General features: G+C 38.7%; 1 protein-coding gene across 1 annotated transcript in view; it reads left to right on the top strand.

Moving 5' to 3' along the window:
- The window catches only part of TSPAN12 (tetraspanin 12), a 41002-nt gene that overhangs the window by 9344 nt on the left and 4199 nt on the right, over positions 1–27459 (top strand). The window contains exons 3-7 of the mRNA XM_063155338.1: positions 2539–2621; positions 3249–3384; positions 17464–17538; positions 21798–21905; positions 24732–24875. Of these exons, the coding sequence (XP_063011408.1) occupies positions 2539–2621; positions 3249–3384; positions 17464–17538; positions 21798–21905; positions 24732–24875 (546 nt within the window). The remainder of the gene's footprint in view (positions 1–2538; positions 2622–3248; positions 3385–17463; positions 17539–21797; positions 21906–24731; positions 24876–27459) is intronic.

Genomic DNA, 27459 nt, shown 5'->3' with positions numbered 1-27459 from the left:
ATTGGTGAAGGTTATTGTTCATGTAGTTATATTATTGGTGAAGGTTATTCCTAGGTTGAAGGAAGCAGTCCTTTTCTTCCAGTTGCTGTTCTTAGATGAAAAAGGAGTCACATTTTCTGATGTGATTACTGAGCATTTCTGTAGAAGTCACAGAGCCATGTGTTGGCCTCAGCTTGATGATGTATCTGCCTAGATTTTCCTTGGATTTTATGTGGGCAAAAATACATGTCTAGGTAGAGAAAACTCAATTTAGGCAGACAGAACAGAAATGAAAATTCTTGTCCTTCCTGATTTGCCTTTGTACACAAGTCCTTCTAGCAGACTGAATGATTCTCTTAGTGACAGAACTCTGCTCAGTACTTTTGGTGTCCAGGAAATCCTTTCTGTCCCCTCTGCCTTTTACCTGTTTGCTCTGTGATCTCCCTGCTGTCTGTGAGTAACCTGCATGCTTCAGTATGCTGCCAGATCTTACCTCTGCTGAAAGAGAGTTTATCCTTCCTCAAAATCCACCCCCTCTCACTGCTGTGTACAATGTGTTGCCGCATGCTGACGGCTGAAACAAAATTGGTGCAGCCTGAGAGTGCCTAATGGACAGCAAGGAGCAGGCAGTCCACCAGTCTGGTGTGTGAGGAGGAATATTATTTAGAAAGTGATCATTTTTCTAGTACTGCTCTTCTAGCAGGACCGTCTGGCTCTTAATGAAAGTTTCTGAGCAGTGGTTTGATGGACTTCTCACTTCTGAACACCGCTGTTGTAAAATGAAGTAACCAAACTGGGCTGCATCTTAAAAATATCTTAAATATTTTACCATAAACAGAGTGGATATGTGAGATAATGCTTTTCTGTGTGCATCAACAGGCCTTTCAGGGAGATGTGGAGGGTTAAAAATGTTTTGTTGCCTTTTGACAACAAGAAAGTAGGCTGGCTGCTGGTAGTCTGCTTTACCTCTGTAGTGTTTCTGACTGCTTGTGTGGTATGACTGCCTGATGCTTTCTTAGGCAATGGGTGGGAGGAGTTTATTTAGGAGGAGATTCCAGTAATCTTGTTTTCCTTGTTCCTGCATCTTCCTGCAAATAGGACAATAGAAAATGTTCTTTACTGTTACTGTTTCACCAGCCAAAACAGATCCCACAGGAGTGAATATAGTAGCCATGTAGCGTGCACTAGCTTCCAAGAGTATGCTTGCAGCATGCCAAGCACCAGCTCCTGCAGGCAGCACTCACAGCCAGGGCAGTGCCTCTACTTTGTGCATCCAGTCTGAAAAGCAGGAAGAAGCTTTGGGATAGCTGCTGGGACTTCTGTGAAATCTTAAAGGCAGAAGTAGTTTGCTGTGGGCATGCTGCAGGCTAGGAGACAGTATGGACACAGAGTGACTTTTCCTATTAAGTTTGAACCACTTAACTTGTTCTTCAAAACACCTTCAGGGAAATATGAGGGCATGTGAGAAGCTAGATGTTGAGGACCACAGGGGAGATTAGCACTTTTTACTGGTTTAAGAAACTGTAAGTATAATGCTGATGTGTCCTGTTATACTCCTATGCAGTTCATGAAAACAGGAGGATTCAGGAAAGTCAGCATGCTTAGGATTCCCTCCCTCAGCAAGACAGTGGTGCTTCTGAGGTCCTGCCTCTTCTGTGGCTCAGGCCCAGTAGCCCTATGACAAGTGAGTGAGGAGTGCCTTGTCCTCTAGCAGTACCTCTGCTGCAGCAGTGGCAGAGATGGTGCTGTCACAGGGTGGCAGGCTCTGAGTGTGTTGTTCAGGCTTGGCTTCTCAAGAAAATCAGAGGGCAGAACTTCTCCTGATGTGCTGAAGTGTACACTGGCATCAGGTGACAGAAATCCATGTCTGCTGAGGTGGTGGCAATTCTAGGTGGGGAATTATTGCCCAGTTTTGGGGATTTACTTGCTGTGGGAGCAGTCCTAGTGAAAGTGCAGTGGCTTTATGCCTTTGAAGTGTCTGACATGTTGGATACCCAAATGCTTTATATGGTTAATAATTGAAATGCAGTTAGTTTTATTTTCATTTTATGGTTCAAGAAACTGAGGTGTAGTATTCATGGTGTGACTGTGTCAGAATGAGCAAGAGAATCAGATTCTTCTAAATTTAACCCAAGATAAATCTCCTCTCTTGAGTGTCAGTGTATCAGGACTGCTGTATCAGCTTTTTCTTCACTAGCTGTGTACCTGGGCATGGCTTCATGGTTTCCTGCAGACTGATGTGCATCACTTGTAACCCTGAGGAGTCACTGATTTTAGCAGTGTAAGCACTCCCTGTTGTTTCTGTGGTTTGTTGTGCAGTGGTGGGAGAGGAGCCAGCAGTAGCATCACTACATGGAAAAGATTATTGTCACTGGCACCCTAATACTTGGGCAGCAAACCAATTCTAAGCATATAGAAGTACAGTTTTGGGGACAGTATGTTGTTCAAATAAATGAATGCATGAAAGATGTTAGTGATGATTGATCCTCTGCTTAAATTATGAATGATCATGTAATTTGCATTAAACACATGATAAATAACTTAATGTTTTCTTTTTAGTTGATGTCCATCAGCATATTAGGGGTTTCTGCTTGGCTGAGAGACTACCTGAATAATGTTCTCACTTTAACTGCAGAAACAAGGTAAAGCTTTAGTTAAACTTCTAATCTGTGTGGGTTACTGATAAGGGTAGATATTGTTCATTCTGTGTGGTAAGCTTCTTAATTAGGACTTGTAGAATTGAGAATCTTTCAGTTAAACTGAACATTGATGTGTTGGAAGGTGCATTTTTTGCCCCAGTTTCGGGCACCAGTTGAAATTAGAAAAAGGGCAAGGGTAGGGTTTCAATCATGTGCCTTTCTCTTCTGACAGGGATCAATTTTTGGTCTGTTGACAACATGTAATCAGATTATATTACTGTTTAGTTTTGAATACTTTATTAAGTCCAGGGATTTAGAAATTCTATTAATTTTATTACAGCAGTGCTTATGAGCCCTGATGAAACAGGGCCTCACTGTGCTGCATACTGTGCAAGTGCAGGACAGGAAGATTACCTTTGCTCCAGAGAGGTTTTGGACAATGCAGCTTTTGGTACTCAAATGCAGCATTTGGCTTTAAAACCATGTTGAAGAGGTTTTTGTGAAATGTGTAAGGTGCTGGAAAGAATGCATCTGCTAATCACCATTTTATTCTTAATGGCTGTATTTTTTTCTTTTATATCTTTTTTTGTGATTGTGCTTGTTTTGATTACTGTTCTGATTGGTTTTTAGGGTGGAGGAGGCTGTCATTTTGACTTACTTTCCTGTGGTCCACCCAGTTATGATTGCAGTCTGCTGTTTCCTCATCATAGTTGGAATGCTGGGATACTGTGGAACAGTGAAAAGAAATCTGTTGCTCCTTGTCTGGGTATGTTTCGTAACTTCTGTTTTGTTTCAGGAGTGTTAGAAAGGTTTTAATCCACAGGCACTAGATAAATACTGATTATTTTTTATTACCCTGTTGAGTTACGGTATCGGTGAGGAATTGTAATTGCAAAGCACACAGTGGGAAATAATTTATTGCCTAAACTGCATTATGCTGTGACTGAAAGACAAGCAGTGTCTCAATTGCAAAAATTCACTTCATTTAGTAGAGGAGTTGCTGAAGGGAAAAATAACTCAAACTCTTCAGTACTAATAATTATAGGGACATGAGTCTGAGTACTCCCTAATAAACCTGTATGCTGCTGTTTTGATTCCTAGCTGAGCAACAGCTGCCTAACCTAGACTTTGCATTATTCCACTGCTGACTGTGTGTGTAAAGTAACAGCACTTGCAGGTGATGAAAGTTAATTCTGAGTGTGTTCAGAAGCTTCTTTTTCTCTTACATGGACGTGGAATTTTGCAGTTGCATTTGATTGTGAGCAAGTTTAAAAATAAATTCCAAATACCCATCTTCTTCCTTCATTTGGAGAGTATATAACTGAGCTGACAGCAGCTGAAATGTGGTAGTCTCTCCTGCACAAAGCTTTGTGTACAGTTTAACTGTGATGTGGCTTTGACTGTCAAGGGAGCCAAACACCATGTTCTTCATCTGGAAGTCAGTGAATTTGGGGACAATTAAAGAAACAGTCAACCAAAAAAATGCCACTCCAACAAAAGCCCATCAAGTTCACACAAATTTTAAAGGTTTAGAGTTAAAATTTTTAATCTGTTGGCAGTACTGAAATCCAGGAGATCCAAGAGTGCCATGTATTTGTATGCTTCTTAAAAGTGTAGCTGTAGATCTTTGCAGAATTGAACTCTGTTTTTTAACGTGAGGATGAGCAGGATTCCAAGCACTCTGTAAGCTGAAGAGAGCAGGAGTAATGAGGTTTATCAGAGGTTTATCAGACTTGACTACTATAATTGCAGTAGGAGAAATCAGACCGCTAGAACCCTTCAGCTCTTGGGAATATCCAGGGTCCCATACAAGTAGAGTTGGGCTCCTGCTGTTTTTTCACTGCACTGTGTGTTGGATTCTCACAGAGTGCATTCTGTTGAATTTTTCTTGTGGATCTGTGCAGGCTTAACTATGTGACACCTAAACCTCACAGATTTTGTGAGGTTTAGGTGTCACATAAAACACCATCAGAAATTGGCTGAGATTTATGGAACCTTTGCTTTTCTCTAAAAGAAATATTCTAACTGCAGAATAAACAGTTGCAAAACTTTACCGTGGTCTTGTATTAAAATATCTTTTTTTAAATTTTATTTGAGAGGGTTGGAGAAAGCTTTATTTGATATTTCCAGCTGAATGTCTGTGACAGAAGTGTTCCTCAGTTGCAAGAGGGCAGTGCTGTTTCTCTTTTGGATATTTTGTTCAGCTTGTATGCAGTGTGAAGATTGTTCTTTCAAAACTGTATTGTTGGGGAAAACTCTCATTTAAATCTGATCATGTTAGAGTAACAGAATGGTCATGCATTTTTTATTTCTGGATCTTAATATTGCAAGTCAGTAGAGACAAGTTCTAAGACAATTAGTTATGGGCATGTGTGTAAGATTAATGTCATTTCATACCATATAATTTCTCTAGTAATCTTTCTTACATATCTTAAAATGGCTTTGTACATATTTTTGTTTCATCTAAACAGTGAAAGTATTAAAATATGATAAACTTACTAACATTAGGGGTTTTTGTCAGGGTATAAGATTTCTTTCATAAAGTGTTCTTTATTTTATAGTGGTGGTAGTTTTTAATACTAATTAAATTAATTAAAACGTAGAAGTAACTATATGATGTTGATAAGTGCCACATAATATCCGGGGAAAGAAAAAGCTCTTTTCAGTATAAGCTTTGAAAAAACCCACCTTACTACTTCAAGAGATAATGAAGTTAAAACTAGTTTTGACCTTCACTTTATTTACACTGCAAGTGAAAAAAAAATAGTTTCTAGCCTTTAGTACCATCTGGAAATAAATAATTTGAAGTGTCTTTAGGCAGTCAAGTTAAACTAAATCAAAACAAGACATTTCTATCATTTTATGTTGCAATATTTCATTTTCAGGAGCTTGAGATTTGCTCTTGCTAAAAAAACTGATAAGCAAAACTAAATTATATCTTCCTAAATATGTCATTGTCTTTGATTGATTGTCAAATGAATGCAGTTATGTTATACCATACAGAAGTATGCCCACATAAGTCAATGCTTCATTCATCAGACTAATCAGAAAACTGGTGGATCAACAAAATGAGCTTTTGTTCAGCCAGATGAACTAAAAGAAAAGAACCTTCATGTAAAACATTAACAACCTCTTCAATCATGCTTTTAGTCTTCTTTTTGAAGTACATGAAAGCCATAATGATGGCATGCACAGATAATTGGATACAAGTCTTGACGTTCCTGGCAGCATGCTCATTGCAAGTGCTGATGTTAATTGAAATGGATTTTTGGAAAATGTAATAAAGTGTAAAGACAATAAAATAAATATAGTGTTCAGTTTTAATACATTTGAATACATAATCATTTTCATTTCATTCTTGAAATTTTGTCTTGGAGTTAAATGCTTGAAACATTTCTGTCTTCACATGGAGGCATAAGTATAGATCAAACTCATGTTTGCTCAGCTTAATAGTAGGAAAATGTAAAACCTCAGTCTTCTGAGGTGCATGCTCTGGACTTTTTGTAGAACCAGCATTTTAAAGCTATGATAATTTAATTTTAATTACTTCAGAAATATGTCCTGTAGGGTAGTTGGTCTGAAGAGTCCATGTGTACCTTGAGTTTCTATATTTTTTTGTATGTGATTGACCAACATTCTCATGTAGAAGTAGCTGTGATGCCAGCCTAAAGGGGAAGATCTGAGCTCTTCCAAGTCACTGACTTAGATGCATGAAAAGTGCCAGGATGGGAGAGTCCCAATTTTATGGTGGTTGGTACAGTTTTTTCAACAAGATTGCTTCTGGATTTGAAAAAAAATATTTGCCTCTCTTCTTCTGAGGCTCTGTTTTGGATTGTTTTCAAAGTTTCTTGTGCACATTGCTTAACTGAAAAAACCCAAACCCTAACAAAGTGCATATATTCTTTAAGAGTAGTAACCTAAGGATGTGGGTGGGTTGTTTTTGTTTTGTTTGTTTGTTATTTTAAAATTTTGTTTGGGTTTTGTTGTTGGGGGGGTTGTTTATTTGGTTGGTTTTGTTGTTGTTGTTTGGGTAGTTTTTTGAATTCTTGTTTTATTAAAATAACAAAAGTAATCTCTGGTGCTTAGCAAGAAGAGCTTCATAAAAATCTTACTGGAAAATAATTGCTGGCTGAAATTTTCATTGCAATTTCTTGTATTTTTAACCATGACTTTTCTCTAACTGCAGCATTCACATAGCACAGGATTCAAATTTGTGTGTGTTTTCACAAAGGGGAAAACGATTAGAAATATTTGATGGTCAACAGGGCAAATCCTGTTAATGATTTTTATCACATAGTTGACAGAGTAATAAATATTCCTCAGAACTAAACATTGTTAGACCCTGTTGGTGTGTGGTTAAACAGCTTATTAATTCAGTTCTGGTGGAACCTGGTTATAAATAGGACCCTGGTAGACTAAGCTGTGTAGTGAGTTGAAACACAGCCAGACAAACCATCATCAAACTTGTGGTTTCTGTAACTCTATCTAAAGAATGCTGAGATACTATTGACTGTATCACCTCTTGTGGCAAATACTTCTATGTACACACACCCATTTCAGTCCATGTGGATGCAGAGGTGACAGGGTTGATTAAATTTGGACATCTGCTATTTTGCAAGATACCAATAATTGCTAATGTTTTCTTCCTAGAAGGCATTCTTACACTGTGTGAAATGTTAGCTGCTCTACAGTACCACAGCATCAGCTCTTCTGTAGTACTTATGACTACAGTTGGCAGGAATTAATATGAGACTTTAGTGATAACAAATTTTGTTGTCTGTTCTTTTCCCCTTTTTGTGGTAGCCTGTGTTTCTGCAGTAACACATAGTATAGGTTATTTGCTCTGTAGTAAGAGAGGATGTTCATTCCTATCCATGTGGACTCTTAGCACAGTTACAGCTGCTCCAGTACCTTGTACTAACATTTGGCACTGGAATTGTTATTTACTAACCAGAAGTATTTCTAAATTATTTAGATACCAGGCATTGAAGGGAAGAAACAGCTAACAAACATACTTGGTGTAAACCCATGGAGTTTAGTATTAAGCTGGACAGACTGAGTTTGTATTTTGTGGCTTTTATCAACAGCCCATTTACAAATGTGCTGTGAGTGGGAGGAAGACAGATTCACAAGACAGGTTGGCCTACCTTGTTTGAAGGACTGGTTTAAATGTGTTCATAATACTGTAGTTCAGGTTTGATTAGAAGACAGTACTCTGCTAAACCTCAGTTTTAGATAGCCTAACTAAGAGGCTGAATATAAGCTTGCATTCTGAAGTACAGCTTGTTTACTGTTCCACTGGTAAGAGAAAATACACTAAAAGTTCACCAATTTTTATTATACCCCAGTATATGAGCAACTTTCTCAAAAAAAAATAGAGTATTTTTTCTTTCCATATTTCTAACTTTGAATTCAAAGGTAAACCCCTGGAGATGACGCCTGTACTAATTCCTATGCATCTTTTTGCCTTGAAATGGAGAGAAAGTGTCTTTCCTATTTACATCAGGATTTTTAAGGTTCAGACAAGTTGTTGGATTTTGAGACAGATTTTGGTGGTGCCACAGTGTCACCACAGAACTAAGCCATGCTTTGCAGGAAGGTGTGCACTCTCTAGGGCTCCCGTCTCTGTGGAGTGGAGTACATTGGTCCTGGGGTTCAGTGCCAGTCTCTCTGTCTTCCTGTGTAAGCATGGTGCATTTTGTTGACCTTGTCTTCCCTGACATAAATAAATCCTTGCTGTGTATGTCCTTAAAAGACTTTTTCCAAGGCAGGTGCTTTGAACAGTTCCTGATTTCCTTGAGTGGGAGAGGGCCTGCAGAGGAGACAAGAGCTGCTTGGCCGTGTGGGATATTGGGAGTTGTGTAGCGATGAAGGTGCTGCCTGCAGAGCACAGCAAGCAAGAGCAGCTGTGTGTTTGAGCAGCATGACAGGAATTGAACTGGTAGGGGTGTCCGGGTCTTCTTGCAAGTATTTGATTTAAATCCAAATGCTTGCTGTCATCATGGTGGTGATCTGCTGCTTTCATCCAGGCACTGAGCAGCTGCCCTGAATGCTCAGCAGTGTTGCAGAGGCAGTGCAGCACTATTTGTTGCTGTTATCCAGCAGCTCCAAGTAACAAGAACTGTCTGGCCTCTTGAGGGCAGTTCAGGGAAATGCATTTGACTTAGGATAGCAAGGCTGGATAGTGCCATTAGGAGGCCATGAATTTTAATTCTTTTCTGTATATTTCTTCAATAGTGAAGAGACCTTTGCTCTTGCTTTAGGAAAGAGGCACAGTGCTGAAGGGTAGATAACTACTGGCAGTAGTAATTTCATGGTTTCAGTGTTTTCTGCATGACACGTGCTGTCTGGTCTCCTGTGCCATGCTTTTTGCTGCCTGCCCTTCTTCTAGGCTCACCTGATGGGAAGTGACTACGTTGGTTTTGGGGACTTATACCACGAGAGTTCATTTGACTCTGTGTCACTGTGTTTGCCCTCATGATCCTTTTGGAGCAAGCCTTGTAGATCTTCCTTGTTCCTGTTTTCCCTCATTGCCACCTGTTACACTGTTCATACTGCTGCTTCCCTCCAGGTTCTTGAAAGTCATTGATAGCCAGGCCAGTAGAGGAGAATGAAACAGCATCAAAACTGAAAAAGGCTCTGGAATAATGCTCCAAGGTCAAAAGAGGAGGGAAGATAGTAATAAAAGGGTTGGTTAAGTAATGGATGTGGGTACTACAAAACTATAGAAAAGACAGGGACTGATGTGCTTGTAGGTTCAAGGCACTGGGGTTGTTGAAGGGTAGAGAGCTGTGAGTGATACCAGAATGGGAACGAGGGCTGCTGCACTTGACTGAGAAAAGATGGGGAGCTGCTGAGATGATATATGGTCTTGCTGCCATAGTGTGGGGTTTTTCCCCCATCTGTCCTTTCCAGCTCTTGTTTTCTCATTGCTTGTTTGCTCAGGTTTTTTTCTCTGCTGAAATGAATAGGAAATGGGAGAAGTTCCTAATAGGAAGGAGGGAGTATATGAATTCACAAAGCCTAGCCAAATCTCTGTGTCTTGTGTGAGGCACAGCCCAGCCTCACTGATGGGGTATGCCTTGCTGCTGCTGTTCAGCTGCATTCTTGTTGCCACAAACTGAGCATGAATGGGTGTCCTGCCAGGTAAATGAATCTCTTTCTTGCTGAATCATGCCATTTTGTCTATTTAACCACAAAGGCACTTTGCTGTGTGCATGGGGGTAGGTTTTATATCATAAGACAGTTTTATATTATAAGAGCAATTTCTTCACTCAAAATGTTGATTGTTTGAAGTGTCTTGGGGCATGCTGAAGGAGAGTCATTGTGTATCAGCACCAAATGGGTCTATTTTTCAAGAAAAAGGGTTTTCTTGACTAAGGAAACATTTTTATGGTGTGTAATTTCCTTGGTAGAAAATAAAGAGCAGGTAGACAAATGAAGGAAGCTGTGTCTTGAAAAATCTGTGCAAAATAGGAAACTTTAGGTTTTGATATAAATCTTATGAAATAGGGGAAGAAAAAGGGGAAAGGGAATATGACAACCCATAAGAAAATAATGATCTAATATCTGTCTTCACTGATGTCCTGTTTGGTACTTTACCTAGCAATAACCCTTATTTTGGGAAGTTCACTGACTTGAGGTAATTGAATCCTTAGTAAATAAATCCTAATAATTGTTTGAAGTGTGTATTTGCTTATTTCCAAAATAATACCAGTTTACATATATAAGCAAAGATAACCATGAAAGTTAAAATTTACAACAGGTGAAGAATATCCCACAGAAGAATCAAGGCTGTGAACAAAAATCTAACCATTCATAAATAATTTTATTTAGTTTTTTAAAAAAACAAACGGCTTAGTAAAAATAACTTGGATACATAGCTTTAAAATCTAAATCTAAAATGTTCATTGCCATAAAAAATTAATTTAAAAAACACTTATAAAGTTTTACAAAAAAGAGGTGGACTTTGCAAAAATCGTAGACTTCAAGACATTTTGACAAAAAATTGTGATCTGGGAAGCCAAATCTAAGAAAATAGAGATGCTTGATCATTTTTGTGTGAAATGTATTTATTTTGAAGAACTGGATGACATTCTGTAGCTTATGTTGCAAGTTGGTGGTTTCAGCTCATTTCCCTGTTGACTTTTTCCTGCATCTCTCACAGATTTCTGTGTTGTCAAGCAAATAAACCAAATTTAAAATCAAAATGATTAATGGACTGTTAATTCCTACAGGGCAGGGCTGAGGGTGCAGGGGAGGGAGGCAGGGGAAAATTTGTGCTGCTGAAGTGGATAAACAGGATGTCAGTTTTCTGTGCAGATTGTCTGATTCCGTTTAATGAGTGTTTGCTCTACTTTTGAAAAAGATAGCTGGATTAATCATTAAAATAACCTTGTTACTTTGTAAACTGACAAAATAATGGGAACCATATCTTCTTAGTTATTGAAGGAGGAAGGACTTGTTATGTTTTACACAGAACAATTCTGATTTCTGTTGGTGATCCAGTGGTGATGGTCATCTGAGGTTTCCCAGAGGGCAGAGAGATGTTTGGATCGCTTGCATCTCAGAAGATCAAGGCTGATGCTCTCAGGCTGTTAGCCATTGGGAAATGCTATGCATAGCTCTTGAAATCTGCTGGCATTTGCTTTACATACCATATGCTCTGATCTTTTAGAGGTTACAGTAAGGTTTCATCTGCAGCTGCCCTCTTGGAATTTCCTTCAGCCCTTGCCCTTTCCAGAGCTTTCTTCACCTCTAATGCCGCATAGAACATGTTGCTCAAGAAAGCAGAGTGAGACAGCGAGTCTGAGGGGAACAGAGTTGTTGATCAGCTACTCTCTGTTTGCTCTATAATAAGGGCTGGGTTTTTTCTCAAGTCTGAGGGGGAGAAAAGGGCTTTGTATCTTCTGGGAGAGAAATGTTTGGGAGGAGAGTGGTAAAGCTTGAAAAAAAAGATGTTTATGAAATAAAATGCAGGTGGTATGAATGATGATTCCTTCAGTACACTGATCCTTTAAAGAAAGGTGTATTTGCTCAGAAAATGAAGGATTTCTACAATCTTCCAGAGAGGTTCTTCAAAAGCTCCCCATGCTCTCTCTTCACTATATTGCAACTTTTTTTTCTGGCTGCAGTAGTTAGCCCCTGCCTGCTGCAGCTGTTTGCTTTCATATACAGAATGCAGTCTTGCTTTCTCTGTATCTGGAAGCGAGCTTAAGAAGTCAATATTTTGACTTTGTTGTGTGGTGGAATATATTTGTTCTCTAGGGATTAATTAAGTAGATGGTGAAGTCTCTTCAGGTTGACAGTACATTTCTGTCTGTCAGAACAGAAGAGCATGATGCAACATAAAGTCAAAAAATGTCTGAGTGAGGAAAAGATAGACTGTACCATTCTTGTGCCTTTCTAGTTCTGATGAAATTTGGGTTGACACAGAATCCTGTCTCTGTTCATGTTCATGGCTCTTGCTTCCAAATCACTTTTGCAAGCTGCAAACAAAAGGATCACGGGTATGAGTGGACTCAAAGGAGCGTGACTGGGGATGTGTTCAGGTCTTTGATTCTCCTTGTGCACAGGCTAGCAGCACAGTTTCACGGGTTATAGTAGCTGCTTGCTGATGAAGCATTTCATAGTTCAGTGGCAACAAATTACTGAAGCCATCAGTGGCAGAGTGAAAAAATGTGAAAAAACCCCATCACTTCCAGAATATACATGGGTACACTCAGCTTTGTAGTATGGCCGCTCGTATCTGCTTGAGTTGCTAGGCAGCAGAGTGCCATAGTGACCACTAAGTACCTTAAGTGACCAAATTTCTGTTGGAGTCCCTGGTCTCAGCTTGGTTTCTGACAGAATGTTTACAGAGTTCAGAAGGACATCCTCAGAGGACAGTCATGCAGTTGTGTCTGTGCCAGTAGGATCATCATGGTAGCTGAAGTAGGGCACTGGCTGTGACATTGCCCTGGCTGTTGCACTGAAGGAAACTACTATATGGCACTCAAGTTTTAACTCCAGTTTTCCTTTGCTAAATGTAGTTAGAATTCAACATTTCTGGTGTTAAAAAATCTCTGAGAAGAATTTAAAATCTCCCTCCATGTGCTGTGTTTTCTTAGTCTTTTTCATCATCCTGTAGCCATGTTAGTAACAGAAATAGGTTATTTTTCACCAGTTCTTTTCACCTGCTGCCTGAAAAGCATAAACAAATTACATTAGGTTATTAATTGCAGGTATCATATGGTATATTCAGCACAAAATCTCTAGAACTACAGTGAGAGTTTTATATTACATATCTGCAAAGGATTGTTGCTCACTACAATTTTGTTGCCCCTAAGTTGCCCACAATTTCAACAAAAAAAATCCTGTACTCAACAAGTTGGAAAGCCATGAGGGAGAGATTTTATGTTGGGAGATACTTCATGTGTCTGCTCTTTGCTATTACTATCTGAACAGAATGGGAGTAGTTGTAAAAAAACACCTTTTAAACAAATGTAAAATGCCTTAGATTCAGTAAAAGTGATTTTGTGCTTGCATTTGCTATTTTTATTTGTATTTTTGTCTAAGTGATTGAGATGATCAAGAAAGAAATACGTTCCTGGAATATATTTGGTGGTGGCGGACATTAGCTTAGCTGTTGGTAGAACAAATGTAATAGCAAAAAAAGCCTGTCATAATTTACTTAGAATAAACTAATTTTGTAACTTAGTTTTTAGTCTTAGATAGAGAGATAGGAAGACATTTTGGGCATATGCCGGAGCACATATGTTCCATTTATGGAGCACTGGCGTACACTAGCATATATGGAGCTTGTTCCCTTTTGTGGGGTGCTACTGTGGTGTGCAGAAATTTTATTCAGACTAAATTTTTTTATTATATTTATATAGCCTATACAGACCTTTATAAAAATAGGTTTTAATTACTTTGATTTTTAATGCAGATCTGAAAATACCATGTAGGTTTTTTAGTGCTTTATCAGGTTCTGATAGCCTTTATACACATAATAATTTGAATTAGGACAAAACCTATTCAATACTAGTCCCTGTTTTTTGGTTTGGTTGGTGTTGGTTCGGTTTTGTTTTGGTTTTTGTCTTTATATACTTGATGGTTACCTCCCTTCTGTAAATTCATCATAATGGGATTTGCATTCACTGTCCCGCTGTCCTTTCTGTCTTACATATGAATTACCTGTAGATGTGAACATGGGGTTGTTTGACTTGCCCAGGAGCAGGAGCTTTCTGGAGGCTGTTACAAGTTAACAGTAGGTGTGTGTAAGCTGGTAGCATCTCTGCACTAGTATTAGTATTGCAGTGATGGGATTCCCAGCTGTTGTGTGTGGTTTCTGCATTGCAGGTTTCAGCATTTGAGTACTGAGTATTTTTGTGGCGGTGCACCACATGAAGACTATTCCAGCAGAACAGGGCCTGGTGATTACATATGGAATATCTTTACTATCTTTCCTTGACCCTTCATGCCTCTTTGCATCTCTGAAACTAGTTTTCAGAGTAATGACTTTGTTTCTATTCTCTCTTCTTGAATGTTTAGTCTTTTGCACAGGAAAGGAAGGAGAACATGATTCTCCTGAGCCCCCAGGCCCTTCACCTCTCTTTCAGGACTGATGTGCTGGAAAAACAGAGTTGGTTAAGCCTCTGCAGTCTCCCAGTGCTGCAAATGCAAGTGCTTGTGCAATGTTCCAGGTGTTAGATGAAATATTCCTGTTGGAAAACTACTGCTTTACAGAGCTTCTGCCTCCCTTTCTTCTCCCTCCTTCCCTTCCAGCCTGTGACCTGTAGTACAGCAGGCTTAACAAGGAGGCTGCAGGAGACCAGCTCCTGCTAACTGACAACATCCATTTTACAGTGGAGGGATGCTGAAGTTGAGTATCTTGGCCACAAGCATGGCATATGGAGCAGTAAATGGCTAATGCTTTATTTATTTTTTAAGTTGGCAAGTATTTTTACTTTGATTTATTACTCTCTGAAGAGTATTTTCTGCCAGTATTTCAGTCATTCAGCTTCTTTCAAGGAAGCAACATTTTAGGTTTTTCACAGTTTTGCTGGAGGAAGAAATCCTTCAGGGAAACTGATGGGTTTGTATCAGGATCAAGGCACCAATCCAGTTTTCTGATTACTTCACATGTCAGACTAAGGAGAGAATGATAGTGATTGTAAATGGTCTCCAGTTCTTAAAACAATCACAGAAGTTAGAAAATATCTATAGAAAGTATTTCAGCAACGGCCAAGAATACTCTGAGGTAGATGTTCTGTAGAAGGCACTCTCAGGGACTTCTGGCCCAGTTTAGAGTGTGATACACAGCCGTGCTCCTCAGTGAGTTACCCATCTTTATGACTGTAAAGATGGCCCACAGGAAGAAATATTAATCCTGCTTCAAAACAAAGTCCCTATTTCTGGCAAGAACCAGAAGCATGGAAATGCAGGAAGATGCATTTAGCATTCAGACTCTTGTGGGAATTTAACTGGGGATGGAGTAAGCATTGAAGCCAGTAATAATTTCTAGATTTGGTAGATGGAAATTAGGGGTAATACATTTAAATAACGGTTAGAGGATATTTTTTCCCCAGAAAAAAATCTTATTTAAGAAGTATTTGTTTTGCAAACCATTATATAGAGAGAGATATAATACTCCCTTTCAGGAGGGGAGAGAAACAACCTCCTGTGTGTGAGTTCAGTGTGCCTGCAGTCGCTCAATTCAGAGCATGGCCTTTCATGTGTGTTAACTCATTATTTTCTCTTTTGTGTTATGGACAGAGATGGGCTTTCTCAGGACAGAGAGCTTGATTCTGCAGTGCCCTGATGTGTATAGATGTAGCTAGTCAGGGGTGCTCAGTCCCTGGCAGAGCCAGAAGTGGGTTATGAGTGAATCTGGCTAAATAGTTTTCTATCTTGGGCTGTGTTCAGGAATCGGAGAAAATCTTGGGTTTGGCTCTTCTGTCTTCTACCACAACACTCTTAACTTACACACTGAGAAAGATGGAGACATTTCAAATGTTAAACTTGAGGAATTAATTAAATATTAGAAAAAACTGCAAATTAAGAGTTTTGCAGAGTATGTACACTCCCAGATGTATAGCTTTCACCACAATCAGTGATTTTTGTATGAGACTCGGAGATGGCAGACAATCCCAAGCTTGTTATTCAGTTAAGAGTATAATCCCACTGAAATTTCTTCTGACAGCAGAGAAGTGAAATGCACTTTTCATTGAAACATGTAGTTTTTCTGCCTCTCAAAAGTGTCAGTATTAGTCATAATGCCCTTTAACTTTTTTATATTATAATTATTTATTAAGAGAGCCTGTGGCACTAAAGCATGTGGCATTCCTTCCTGCTTCCAAAGTGAGTACTTAGAAAAGTAGATTTCTATGTTTACTGTACTTTAAAGAACCCTTTGCACAGCTACTAGGCACTGCAGTGATAGTAGATACATTGCATAGAAGCTCATTAATATATATTTTAGTAAAAGCAATGTTGTTCTTGGAAGGTGTGACTCATGTTTTTCCTCTTTTGGACCTTTGGAGGATGACCCTTTTGGTTATTGAAGACCTATACTGGAGCTCTGTGTGTGCTTACAGTGTTGATTTGTAAGGAGATGCAGTGTGTTGTTCAGCTGTAACAACTGTAAAGATGCAGTGTGACATGATGGAGACTAGTGAAACAGGAATCCTCCTTTCAGTGCCATCTTCATTGGATAGGCCTTTGCAGGGGGAGGGGGAGAGGGTGTGGGTACAGGTTTCTCCTTAAAATTAACATGACTGTTTCTACACACACTTCTTACATATCTCTGTGTGTGTCTGCATGCCTCATTCAAGGAGTTAGATTTGGCGAGCAAGTAGAGATTAAGGCAAGACCAGTAGCTGCCCAGGTATCTGTGAATTACTCAGTTCCAGACCTTTCATTCAAATGAATGAAAAAGGTATTATGTAGATGACTGTTAAAGCCTAACATTTGTGGATTTGTACTCTGTTTTATACAGAGTAAATACATCTTATTTACCCATTAATAAAAAAAAAAATCACCATAAATACATGTTTTGTGTCCTAAATAGATTCCAGAATGAAATAATTAGAGGCCATTTGGCATGTATCCTACTGATGGAGTTACATATTTGTTCTATTCTATTCTGTTATATATTGTGATGTTGTTTCTTTGATTTTCAAATGAAATTAAAATCCATGAAGCCTATAGCTTTAAAGTCTTGTATACCGAGAACAAAGGGAAGCTCAGTCCACTGACATGGAATAAAGTTGGGAGTCAAGAACAAATGAGAGTGTACTTCTGCTTTAAATAAAAGATAAAAGGGTTATTTTTAGTAGGGAACACCAGTTAAAACAGCCTTAAATTACACGTAGCTTTATCCTGCAGTTCAGAAAGGGTTTGTTGATGCTATAAAGAAGACACTCCTGCTCTTTACAATTGCAGCAACCAGTTTTTCTTAAGCGTCCTTACCAAGGTTTGTACTTCTTAATTTACACTTGTATTTCCTATTTTTCAATAGTTCAAAGGTTATACCTTCTAATAGTAAAAGATATTTCAATTAATCTCTAAATATTTGTACGTTGAGACCAGACCTTATATACCTAAATCACTTTGATAAGAATGTAGTTTTCAAGAAAGAAATGTCTCATGATTTTAGCTTGTATAAAGTTTGCTGCCTGAGTCTTACATATTTTGGGTGCAAAAATGTATTTTTGTTTCCATGTCTTAAACCATGTGAAATTTTAATAATATTTTCAGATGTTCTTTAACTTTGAAGAAAGACTTAACAATATTAAACTTTGAAAAATATTTTTATTTCAAAGAATATAAAAAATAGCTAAGACCATTCTGTTTTCTGCAGTATTTTGGAAGCTTGCTTGTAATATTCTGCGTTGAACTGGCCTGTGGTGTTTGGACCTACGAGCAGGAAATAACGGTGAGTCAGAAAAGGAGGCTGCATGTTTTCAGCAGAATAAAACTAAGTTTTCCATTAGCTAGCTGTTTTCTAATTGCTGTAGTGTTTATCTCTGTTCATTATTCTGACAGTTTAATTTCAACTGATTGCCTTCATTTTAAACAGAGAATTCTCCTGAGGGAGCTTGTCTGTCTGGAAGGCCCTGTCTGGGTTTCTCCTTACCCCCTCTATATTTGAGAGCCAAATCCTTCATCCCCCCCCCCAATTTAAGAACTTAATTTTTTGTTAATTGTTGCTCAGGCAGGTTCTCATTTAAGTCTTTGATATTTTTGAGGATAAATTAGAACTTCAGGCTTAAATATGGATTTTGAGAGAGGAGATGAGAATTTGAAGGGATTTTGTCCCAAAAGTTCTTTGTGTTTTAAAGAGTACTACATTGTAAACAGACAGCATGTTCTTTCCATAGAGGACTTGCTGTCTGCTAAAATCTGCACACTGCCTCCTCAAGCTATAAATGCCAGTTTTAAGCAAAACATGTCTTGACTATAAAACACTCTTCTGTAAACTTGTGAAGAGGTTTTATCTCTGTCTAGTTTTTATAACTACACCAACCTTTAATTTTTCAAACTGAGGACTTGTAACCATCGTGTAAGAAAATAGGTAAGTGTTGAGCAAATTAAACTGGAATGTAACTGCTGGCTGCTATATCCTTACATCTTGTATCCAGTCTGGTACATTTTTATGAACAGAGGGACAAATAGTTTTCTCTCATCTGCCAAGATATGCCCAATATAATGGTCTTTCCAACAGTGAATGACAATTATATTGCAGTAAGATGTTTAGGTGGCTTTCTTGATATTTACACAGTACTTGGACCAAAGGCATTTCTGGCAGATTTGAAGTTACATAGCAGGACTTTGCATCAGAATTCATTCCCTTGCAGTACAGATTCCAGGAAGCTGTTCTAATATAATAGAGATTGAGGCTGTTCCTTTGCTTTAAATGCCAGCTTGTGTTGATTCATTTTAAAATTGGGAATACAGACAAGAGGCATTCTTCATGTTATGGGCACAGCTGCCCTCTGCAGGGGTTTTGCCAAGGATGATTGTTACAACTAAAATGCATAATTCCACAAAAATCTTGTCAGTGGAAAGTGCCTGAAGTATCATAGCCTTCACAGCACTGGAATGTGCTTTTTCAACCTTCACTATTTAGTTAGAAAACCTGAAGTGTGGTGTGTTTTAGTCTGACCCCCAAGCTTTTGGTTATCTACTATTCTACTGAAACCCAAACCTGGATGAAGGCTGGCACAGCCATACCATATCTTATGTCACTGGTCAAGCTGTTTCCCTCAGAAGGAAATGTGGCTGTCCCTTCAGCCCTTTGCTAAAGGAAGCAGCACTGGATTGTGTGTCTGCAGCTTCTGCAGTGGGTCACAGCAAACACAGTTGCTCTTTTTTTTTGCTTTTCTTTGTCTCTTTTCTTCTCTGCCTATATATATGTTTTGTTTTTTTGTTTTTTTTTTTTTTATTCCTCATCTCCTGAAATACTGGTTTAGGTTGGGTCTTTCTGGTTGTTGTTTTTTTGTTGTTTTCTCTTTTCATCTGATTTCTTACTATTATTCCCTTTGTCCTAACGCTGTTCTTCATGTGATGAGGTGGGTTTCTTGTGCTGAAAATCATAAGGAATGTGGCAGTCTTGAAGAGAAAAGTTATTTTCTAGTGGTTCTTCCATACCTGTGCAGGTCATTCCATAGAATGTGCTTCCTCCTACTCCATGAAGATAAGACAATTCACTCTTATAACCATAGAGTTGTCTTGATATCATATTGGTTTCAGTGTAGCATTAAATCACATGAGCCCCTGGTGGGTTTCAGAGATCAGTTGGCATTGGTGTAGGTGGGTGTGTAGTGTAGTGTGGGTGATGTTGTCAGAAATGTCAGTGATGCATAACTGCCTCTGCTGATCCAGTATGGGCTTTCCTTGGTATGTGGACAAGTTGAGTCTCTAAGAGTCCTTGCATAAACAGCTTTCCTTCCAGCTCATGATAGCTCTCAGCATGTAATGTGCCTCATGACTAATTTATTCCACCCACAAGATTGAAAAGCCAGTGTGGGTCCTTGGCTTATTTATGCATTGATCAAGCTTTGATAGTCATTAAAAATATAATAATGAGTAATTAGATCTCAGTGGCAGACTGAGCTTTATAGGACTTAGATTGAAATCAAAGCAGCATCTCTTACTTTTGTTTGTCTACACAGGAGTATTGGGCATAGTCTGACGAGTGCATCTCAGTCGTGTATTATTGTGCACTAGTTTGTATATGAGGTGACAGCAAGATATTTAATAGGTACCTCAATGTACTATTACCTGTACAGTTTTACCTGTTGGTATTCTTGCAGCAAACACACAGATTCTGGAATCCCTCCTTAGCTCCAGCATTCAAATTCCTTCCCTGCAGTGGGGTTTACACTGTTTCGCTTTGCTTTTAATTTCCTTCTGTCACTTCTTGAATTTTTTTTTTCCCCGATTTCCATTGATTTCCTAAAGAAGTCAGATATATTGTGTTGTGGATGTAACCTTGGAATGTGTTTAACTCAAATAAGTTAATTAAAAAATATTCTAGCAAATATTTGCTTAATTGCAGCACTGTCAAATATTATCCAAAGAAAGTGGAGTGCTAGCTTACAATGCAGACGAAAGAGAAATGCATTGAGTGCAAAACTAAATTAATTTATTATAGTGACCTATGTAAATGTTTGTGATAGAAATATCCTATGATAATACTTTTATGTATTTTTAGTACTCTACAGCAAACATATTTTTCATGCGAACCATCGTGAGTTCAATGCAAAAAGTCTACTAAGTGAAAGGCACGTTAAATTTCTGGGACCTTACTATTACATTGACAATATGAAGCTTTACTAGGGCATCAAAAATGTAGTATAACTTAGCAGTGGTAATGAAATGTTATCAAATGTTCCTATTTGTATTATGGGCTCAGGCAGGCAGTGATTGTCTCTATATTTTTTGCAGAGCATCTAGCACAATGAAGACCAGTTCCTTGAGAAGTATTGTGCAAATTTTCTTTTCTTAGATAACATTTGTTGCTATTTACAGAATTCCCTTACTGTTAGCTTCAAATTGAATAGGAGAGCAAAGTTATGACTGCTAGAGGAGCTGGGCTCCCCTCCCATCCAAGTGACAGCTGATATTGCAGTTGTGTGTTCTTTCACCATGACTATTAAGGCTGATAGAGACAAGGCAAAACACAGCATGGATGATATGTGGTGACACAGAATGGTGACTTCACTCTTCAGATCCTTGTTTTGTTTTGGCACACTGAAATTTGTGCTGCTGAATTGAAGTGAGGTTTTGATTTTGACTCATAACTTCACTTTATGCCTGGTGCCATAGCACTTGCCTCTGTTCGTTTGCAACAGTTGCTAACTGGGGTGTCATATTCAGACAATGGAGAGCTCCAGCCCCTCACTTCTGAGTTGTCACAGTTGAAAGAAAAATACTTCAGGAATCCTTTCAGAAGAGAAGATACTCACAAGGTTGTGAGTATGTTTGGGAAAAAAGATCTTAGGGCCTTGTCTATACTTCCTTGTTCCTGTTCTTGAACAAGTTACTGAAACGGAGCACATTCAGTATACCTGTGTGCAGGACTCCAGAAAAAGCCAGAAAATGGCTGAAAAAACTCCAGAGATAAATTCTATCTCAATTAATTTTACATATGTAGAAGTTAGGCATTTAGATCAAAGTTTTTCACCTTAGACAGTGAAGTGAATTGGAGACATAAAGGGAACGATTCATCTGCTCTGTTTAAATAATTTATCTTGAGATGGATTTTCCTATTTGGCGATCTGTTTATTTCTACTAAGACAACACCAGGGGGATGCCTAAACTAGGGCAGACAAATACCATCCCTGATGACTTGGATGGGACTCAGTTCAAGTTTCATGCCAGGTAAAAAATCTGGTAATGATATAAATAAATTGTACTAAATCGTGCCTGAATGTCTCCAAAATGTAACTGCTTTTCAATGTGCATTAATTTGTAAGCAAAGGACACAAATAACTTTTCCTTGATATTTTAAGAAAAGCTTGTAAAGTATCAGTATCATAAAAATTGCAACACTTGTTTTCCTGTTTTGTTTGTGTACACAGTTATTTTAGTCCTTGCACTGGAAAGATTTCAGTACAGATGGAACCTGGGGGTTTGGAGCCACAAGCCTGCTGATCCACTGTGTCAGTCACTTCTCTCTCCTTGCTCCAGGTTCCAGTGCAGTGGTCCGATATGATCACACTGAAAGCCAGGATGACCAATTATGGCCTACCTAGGTACCAGTGGCTGACCCATGCTTGGAATTTCTTCCAGAGGGAGGTAAGATAATAGTTAATTCATGAACTGAAGGAGTACCTGCTCAGTGAAAAGGTTTGGCTTTAAGTGAGTAGGCAAAATAAATGCAAGTTCATTTGGTATGAAACACTGTGTAGTGTCCTTTACCATCACTTGATATCCAATTCTTTGCTTTTGTAGGCCCTAAAGGTACTTAAACACCGAAACCAGAATGTTAATAAATTAATTTAAATTGCTAATATTCTCATATCTTTTTTCAGTGAGGTTAGGACACCAATACCTTTTAGGATTACGATAGCATTAAAGGATATATGATATATATTAAACTAAAAATCTGCAGGTAAAGTAAAATGACTGTATCTATATGTTGTTTTAATATTAAACTGTGCTCCCCTTCCCATAGGCTCTGTTAGTTTCCTTTCATGGAGCTGTCATGGTTAAGATATGTTTAGCTGGAAAGGAATGGGAAAGGAAGTTTCCAAAATGATGCCAACACTGTCTCTTTGGCCGAGGTTTGTGAAAGTGATGAGGGTTTTTATTTCCTTTGACTGGGGGGTGGGAAACAAACCAAAAAGCTTCCTTGTGTATTCGCAGCTTTGCCCTCTAGCCTACTAAAATTCAGAACTGTTTTTATAGAATGAAGTATTATGTTACAGAAACATGAAATTGCCCAAGGTAAAACCCATTAACTCCAAATATAACTCATGTGCAGGAAGGGGACTCTTTAAATGCCTGTCATTGTGCTGCCCTTGTTGAAATGTTGAAATCTATCATTGTTGCACAGATTTCCTGTTTATTTAAACATTTCCTGGCAGCACTTGGTTAGTCTGTATTTATACTAAAACCTGGAAGAAAGAGGTTACACACCAGCATCCCCCTCCTCCCCCACCCAGTTCCCTGCTCTGGCCATGTGAGTGCTCTGTGAAACTGAGTAATTCTTCATGTGCAGGTAGAGTGTTTATGTCTGTTCTGTATCTAAGATAATACAGTCAAATGGTCACTATCAATTTGCCTTGAATAGAGCTGGTACTGTATCTTAGATTGAGTGTATAGGTTAATTAAATACTGCCTCCTCTCCTAGTTGTTATAGTTTCATCATAATGAGTGGTTATAACATGAATATTAATAATAAAACTTCAACTAAGCCCTGATTTTTCTATGGGAGAAGAATTTCCTTTAGAAGTTAGAAGAAGATTTTAGAAGTTAGATTTTCCTAATGGCACCTGTGACCAGATGAATGATTTGGGGAACTGAGAAAGCTCTTTTACAGTTTCTATTTAACTGGTGGGCTCTCATTTATATTCCATCTACCCATAGTTTAGATGCTAGATGTATGAGCCTGGTATGTGCTTTATGTCTGAGTAAGCACTTGTGGCCTTTCTTCAGTCAGCAGAATTGTAATTGCAATTCTGTTCAAATCTGTGTTGCAATTTCAAATCTGTTCTGTTAAAATCTGTGTTGCAATTTCTGTTTGGAGGTTCAGTCCCAATCAGCTTGTTATTCTTTCTTCTGTATCGTTTAACATCTGAGGGAGATGGGAAATGTGTTTTCCCCCAATTCTCTTGCTGGTCTGATATCAAAGTTGTGACTGTGGTAGGGAAGATGGAAAGGGTGAACAAAGAAGAACTTGGTGGGGGAAGAAAAAAAAGAAGAGATCAAAAATATGAGAAAAGGGTGTTAATTGCAATTGCAATGAGGCGCCAAAGCTTGAGCTTTCCTTAAGGCCCAGTGCTGGGAGGAGTTTCAGTAACAAACCAATAAAAACCTAAACACGAGAGATGTGATATGGAAGGGAGAAGTGAGATTTTTAAGAGGACTGGTGAATTAAAGGCACAGTGTGTGCCAGCATGTCTGGGCACTGATCTGCTTGGTTGTGAGCAGTGAGTGGTGTGGAATACAGCACTGTGGCTCTGAAGCAGGTGGAGAGGGCCAGCTGTGTTCCCAAGCCTGTGGATCAAAGGACTGAGGGAATTACTTACACTCAGGCTGGTCCTGGAGGATGTTCAGGCAGGGAAAGGTAGCATCTTATTTCTGCAGCAAACCATCTTTTCAATCATGTCAAGTCCACATCCAGTGCCAAACCAAATCTAATATAGCTGCTTCACCCTTTTCTATGTGAAAGCAGCTGCTAATGTGAGAGACTGGTCATTTGGCTTTTAATCTCAGGGTGTGCTTTGCAGAGAAGAAGATAGGTTGTTGTTCCTGGTGGGTTTTGTAGCTCATCTACTTTGCAGCCAAACTTCCTATTTTTGTGGTTGATTCTGTTGCAGTATTTATTTTAATGTGATACACCTTCCTTCCATTTTCAGTTTTCCTTTCAGCATTTGTGATTTTCTATACATTTTGCTTTTTAAATTTTTTTTCTTCTATTCAGATAAGTCTGTGCTTTTTCTGTGTACAACAAATGTGTCTGTAGTTGTGCACTTGCAAGAATAGTCCTCACTAGTATGACCTTTTTCTGCTCCTCCTTTCAGCCACAGGTATACCTGTTCATTAGTCAGCATTTTGACATCAAATTGTGTTAGTTCCTTGTAATAAGGATAGGAGAATCCAGAGACAGGACAATTTCTGTGAAGCATCCTTTGAGGAAGCAGTTGGGATTTAAAGGTCAGAGCAGTATGTTGGCTGCTTCTCAAGTATTCATTGGTCACTACATTACATTTTTCATGTTCCTTTTATGTCAAAGTATAGCAAAACAAGATACATGGAAGCACTCATAGGTGATTTTTTTTCTATGTAAATATTCTGAAAGTTGGTATTAGGAACTTTGTTAGGTTTTTTGATGACCTACTTAACCTGTTGAAGAAGTAGCATCATTATTACTGATCTTGGCTAATCCTTCCTTTGCAGTTTAAATGCTGTGGCGTGGTGTACTTCACAGACTGGCTGGAAATGACAGAATTGGACTGGCCACCTGACTCCTGTTGTGTCAGGGAGTTCCCAGGATGCTCTAAGCAGGCACATCATGAGGATCTCAGTGACCTCTATCAGGAGGTAAGGAGAAAAATACGAATATATTGGAAGGTTTTGTGCATTCTTCCTGACCCAGTAATTTTCCAAATTCATAATTTGCAGTGCAATAGAATAATTCTTTTGTAGAGTAGTTGCATTTATGGAAAGTGTTTATGGTTATTATTTGCTAATGCTGAAGCAGAGGGAAAAAAGAAGGAAAAACAAACCCGCCCACGCACCCTTACCTGGAAGTGAGGTGAGTTAGTGGCAATGCTGTTAAAACCTGAGATGTACTTAAAATTTGAAGTGTTTGTTTTATATTGGTTAGGTTGGAGTTCAAATTTGTTCTAATCCAAAAGTTATAAATTAGGTGTGACATAATGTCCAGGCTCTATCCCATCAAACTGCCACAGGGTAAGTGGAAGAGTATTTTAGTGAATTGTACAGTGAAGGATGCTTTTGATAATTCCTTTGACAGATGAGAGCTCTCTTGTTAACAGCAATCATGTCAGGAGGCAGATAATTTGGTTGTACTCTGAGCATGTGTAGAAACTTGTGAAAGTGCTCTTCCTATATTACAGTATGATCATTTAAAAAGAATTACAAAGAAAGCCTTAAAACAAGGCAAGGACCTGTTTGAACTTGAAGTGGGTAAGGGAGGTCATCATAGCATGATATTACTGTTTTTAGGGTGAAAATTATAAAAACAAGAAAACATGCTCTCTACTAAAACTCTCTTCTCACAAATGTTGAGTGAGGTGAGTAAAGTCACCTTTTTCTGAAAACTACTTTGTTAGCCAATTTTTATTTTTATGGTAGGAGATCTCTGAAGACCTGTAATTGTACATTCAGTAGCAGTAGAATGACCAGCAGTCCAAGTAGTCCAACAGCAGACAGGAAGTGTGGCTCAGTCACGTAGTTGTGAGGATCTGAGAAGAGGTGCATTCTTCACTGGATTGCTTTTAGGGTACTACACGGTGCATAGGAAGGAGGATGGGCCTTAGAATCATGCTTTCAGATGCTGCAGCATGAGCATTTCTCCAGTGCATGATGCAGCTCTGCATTGTGGAAGAGTACCCAAAGAACCATTTTCTTCTCCCAGTCTCACAGGCTGTTTAAGACCTGTTCTTACAAGAATCTGTTGTATGGCTCCTGTTAAGGAGCTATGGAGCAACACCTCTGAAGCAGAGGAGATTCACTATATAAACAAGCCAAAATGAATATTAGCTATTGCCAGGAAGCAGTCAAGTTTTGGGGAAATTTATTTGTGTGGTACTATGAACAGAAGTTATTTAATCTAATCTGGACTTTCAGACATGCATTTTAGGAGGCTGTGTGCTTGCACTAGGAAGAGAGAAGATAGAGCAGCCAAAAGGCAGGTGCCTCAGAGGCCAGTCTGTGCTAGGAACCTTAAAGATGGCGGCAGAGGTTGGGTTTTTTCCCACCAGTTACTTGTAGACCTTCTCTTGCCTTTTGGTAAGGCTCACAGCACTGACAGCACTGGTTATGCTTTAGAAGTGTCAGGCCCTGAATGAGAAAGGCATTCAGGCTTCTTCTACCAGTCCCTTATGCCTTTTGAAAAGCTAAAAATTGTGGCTTACTCTGCAGTAGTGGTTGCTTTTTGTAATACTGTTGCTGCTGTTAATGCCATACAGACAAGTGTGTTGTAGAGAGCCTCCAAGGAGTATACAGAAGCTGTAGAACATTCATTTGCTCCCTGCCTGAAATGCAGGAGTATGTAAGCAGTGTCACTCGGTGAAACACTGTTCTTTGAGCACAGGAAGCTCAAAAATTTCTGAGAAATCATTGGAATGTACTGTCCAAAGTGCAAGGTTTTCTTCTGTCACCTCTTTTGCTCACCTTTCATGCCCCTGCCACAGTCCAGGAAAATGGTTCTTTGAGCACTTCATATGGTCAAGTTCTTTTGATTCTGTTTGGAGAAAATTAATAGCCAAAGGTGATTATTATGTAGGACATAATAATAAGTGTTAAGACCCACTTGATAAAAGAAAGACTGCTTGGCTTTTTTTATTTTTCCAAAAGAAATCTAAAAGGCACACTTATGGTTCTTCTCTTATTGTACCGCAGAGCATTTTGCATGGATTCAGCAGTTAGCAAAAATTTATTTTTGGTTCTCCACTGCAGAATCCATTCCAAAAAGAGACAGGCTGTGTTCAGTAGTATCAGCCACAAAAATACTTCATTTCTCTTTGAGATACATACAATATTTTGTTGGCAAAATGTTTCTTTGCATGGCACTTGCCTGTGGGGTGTCTCACAGACTCTTAGAGTATGCCTGCTAATAAGTTTATCAGTGTTATGCAAAAACAGCTTACACTTGCAGGACTAATCTGCCTAACTTCTGCTTTAGAGAACTGAAGGAAAAAGCGTTTTTAGAAAGTGATTCAAACCAAACTTGCATAGTCTGGTGGTTTGAGAGGGAGCCTGATAAGATTAGCCTCGCTAGCCTAAAATTGGTTTATGTAAATATTTGGCAAGTCCATTCTGGTACTTCAGAAAACTGAAGTTTGGTTTGTCTGGGACTGATAAATGTGTTTTTTTTTTTTTTTGTAGCTGTGCTGTGATTTTTTGCTGGGAACTCAGAGCTTTCTATAGTCTAAGTTGG

Source organism: Melospiza melodia, chromosome 4, assembly GCF_035770615.1.
Source record: "Melospiza melodia melodia isolate bMelMel2 chromosome 4, bMelMel2.pri, whole genome shotgun sequence".
Classification (NCBI taxonomy): domain Eukaryota; kingdom Metazoa; phylum Chordata; class Aves; order Passeriformes; family Passerellidae; genus Melospiza; species Melospiza melodia.
Note: the sequence above shows the minus strand (reverse complement) of the source record. Positions and strands in the feature narration are given on the sequence as shown.